This window comes from Oppia nitens, unplaced genomic scaffold (assembly GCF_028296485.1).
Source record: "Oppia nitens isolate AA-2021 unplaced genomic scaffold, nextdenovo-longstitch-racon4-pilon3 scaffold1_pilon_pilon_pilon, whole genome shotgun sequence".
Lineage (NCBI taxonomy): Eukaryota > Metazoa > Arthropoda > Arachnida > Sarcoptiformes > Oppiidae > Oppia > Oppia nitens.
In genome coordinates, this window is record NW_026533199.1 from 1,398,152 (window position 1) to 1,400,863 (window position 2,712).

The 2,712-nt window shown below is 30.5% G+C and overlaps 1 protein-coding gene across 1 annotated transcript; it reads right to left on the reverse strand.

The window, feature by feature from the left end:
* Positions 1 to 949: 949 nt before the first annotated feature.
* On the reverse strand, positions 950 to 2,299 carry LOC128952245 (39S ribosomal protein L15, mitochondrial-like). Its single transcript, XM_054297603.1, has 3 exons — positions 2,013 to 2,299; positions 1,704 to 1,849; positions 950 to 1,622 (listed from the first exon to the last, which is right to left on the reverse strand). The coding sequence occupies exons 1-3, from the start codon at positions 2,106 to 2,108 to the stop codon at positions 995 to 997; spliced, it is 870 nt and encodes a 289-aa protein (XP_054153578.1). The 5' UTR covers positions 2,109 to 2,299; the 3' UTR covers positions 950 to 994.
* Positions 2,300 to 2,712: the final 413 nt, after the last annotated feature.

The following is a 2,712-nucleotide window of genomic DNA, read 5'->3' on the forward strand; positions in this document are numbered from 1 at the left end:
TTGGCGCCATTAGAAATTATCATTGAATTAAATAGATGGTAGATCATATTATATAATAATAATTTGGGGTGAAATATGATATAGATTATTTTTATTTGATTTATGCAATATCATTTTATGCTAGTATATTATTTTAATATACATATATATATATATTAATATCATATATATCCCAATTTATTTTATTTTTATAACATTGGACCCAATTTTTAACTTTAAAATATTTATTTATTTTTTAATAACTGYACGTGCTTAAATTGCTAGTTGAAAAATTTTGATTATTCAATAGGTTATTAACATATTGTACAGTAAATAATAGCATTTTTGTTTTTATTTTGATTTTTAAACTATAGATTTATTTCAAACATTTTTTTTGAAGAAATTAATAATTGTTAAAATGGTTTCAAAGGTTTCAAAAAGAAAAAAAAATTGAAAGCAATTAATTATATAATATTTGGTATTATTATTATTAGAGTACAATACAATTAAAATTATAGAGAGATATAATATTATATTAGAATTTATTTTTAGTATTAAAAATTTAACTTAACTAAAAAAACTTAAATATTTTAAATTATTAAATCAAATTATCAAAGTTAACAAAATTTTMTCATTATTTGCCAATTTATAGGAAAAATAGCCAATAGTTTACTAACTATAATAATGATATAAAATAAGAAAAACAATATACTATATACTGTATAACTTATAATATATTGAGATTTACGGTAACCGTAAATATATTAATGATGTTTCTATTGATTTAAAAGAGATTTTCAAATATTATTTTGAAAAAAATTTGATAATTATTTTTATTATTTAATTTCATAATACATTTAACATAATAATGAAGATTTTTTTAATTATATAAACGCTACTAAATAAATGACTACTGATATACATACATATCAGTGATGTGTATATATATATATATATATATATATATAAAACTAATCATCGATTAACTGATTGATTAACCGATTTAAATGGTCCATCAATTTCGGTAATATTCGACTAAATCGGGATCTGTTGGCCTCAAAATTTGTTTGTCTTTCAAGTTGACGACCCAACCGGGTTCTAAACCGAAAAATACTTGACGCGGATCTTTGCGTACTCTCATAACCGTATCGTTGGACATAACACTATTGTCCGGCAACTCGTAGCCATACTTCTGGGCCAACAGTTTTCTTTCTTCTTCAACTTTTACGGGATCGGCTAAATAGCCTCTGTTTTTCGGATCCGTATAGTACTCGACCAGATCTACTGTCGGCAACAGGCGTTTGGGTATTGGTTCGCCTTTTTTGAAGAACTCGATCGGCCGATACAGTGCTATAATACTATTGATATCATAGTAAGCGCTGGTAATAACACCGCCGTTACGTTCAATGGCCGCAATAACCGGTTCGCGGACATACTGGACTTCAATGTTTACTTTGGCCTTAAACTCGTTGATACCTTCATCAGTCAGATGGCAACCAAAATGATTGAATTGCGGTTCAATACGATAGAAGTTTGTATTGCAAATGTTGGTTAAATCAATTGGTTCGCTTGGATTGATGGCACCGTTGTCTATCATCAGTTGCAACTGAAACAATGTTAGCGGCGGATATTGTCGGCGATATCTATATACCGGGAAAAACAAAACAAAACAAATTATCGGTAAACTAAACGATTAGCAAAAAAAAAACTAAATGATATCTCACTTGTGATTCTTGTAGTAGTTCTCGATGGGTATCTTCAAGTAAAACGGTGTCCGTCCGCCTTCGTAGCCAACCGGCCAATAGCGTTGCCGTTCGCGGTTGCTATGATTGATCTTTTCGCGCTGTAAATACTGGCCAACCTTACGCGTCTGGACGACGGCGGCGGCGACGACGACGAAAAGCAGCCGAAAGTCATCAACAAATGTGTGGACAACAACAACAACAACAAAAAATACAAAAAATAGATTATCATCAAAAAAATAATAATATAATAACCGTATTGTCTGTCTGTCTGTTTGTTTCGGTAATTACCTTCTTCTTGAAGTACGGATTCGGTGACAGATTGTTATGCGAAACGCGCGGCAAATACCGCAACAATTGTAACGCCTTTTCTGTCGGATTACTCATCTGATGATCGGATGGATTAGTTGTTTGACCAGAGACGGTGGTGACACTAATTGTCGACAATTATAACAACAAAATTGTGGATCAATTGGTTGTTGTTGTCTTTTAACCACAAGTTTGTTAAGTGTTTGCAATTGATTGGCAATAATGCAGTCAATACTACAAACTATAACAACAACAACAATACAAACACATGTTATGTACAAAAAAATAGTGACACCTATTATATACCATATAACCAATGGATTCATATAATACAGTATATGTAGGGTTAGATCAGATTCCCTCCCTCGTCTTATTTTCCATAAGTTCCTTATATTCCCTCTTCCCTGGGAATTCCCTGGGAAGACATTTCCTTGTGGTACCACCTATCGTACCATAACTCACATTACATAATGTTTAATTAAAAACACGTTTGTATAGTAAATGACTGCAAAATGTATTTAATGTTTTTACTAAATGTTTAATAATATTTGAATCATATTTTGATTGAGTTATTGCTAACATACTGGTCCCAATTGAAACACATAGTCATTGAGATTAGGTACTTTATAATGTATGACAAATTATATTTTCCCTTTCTAACGATCAAGGGAGGGAATATAAT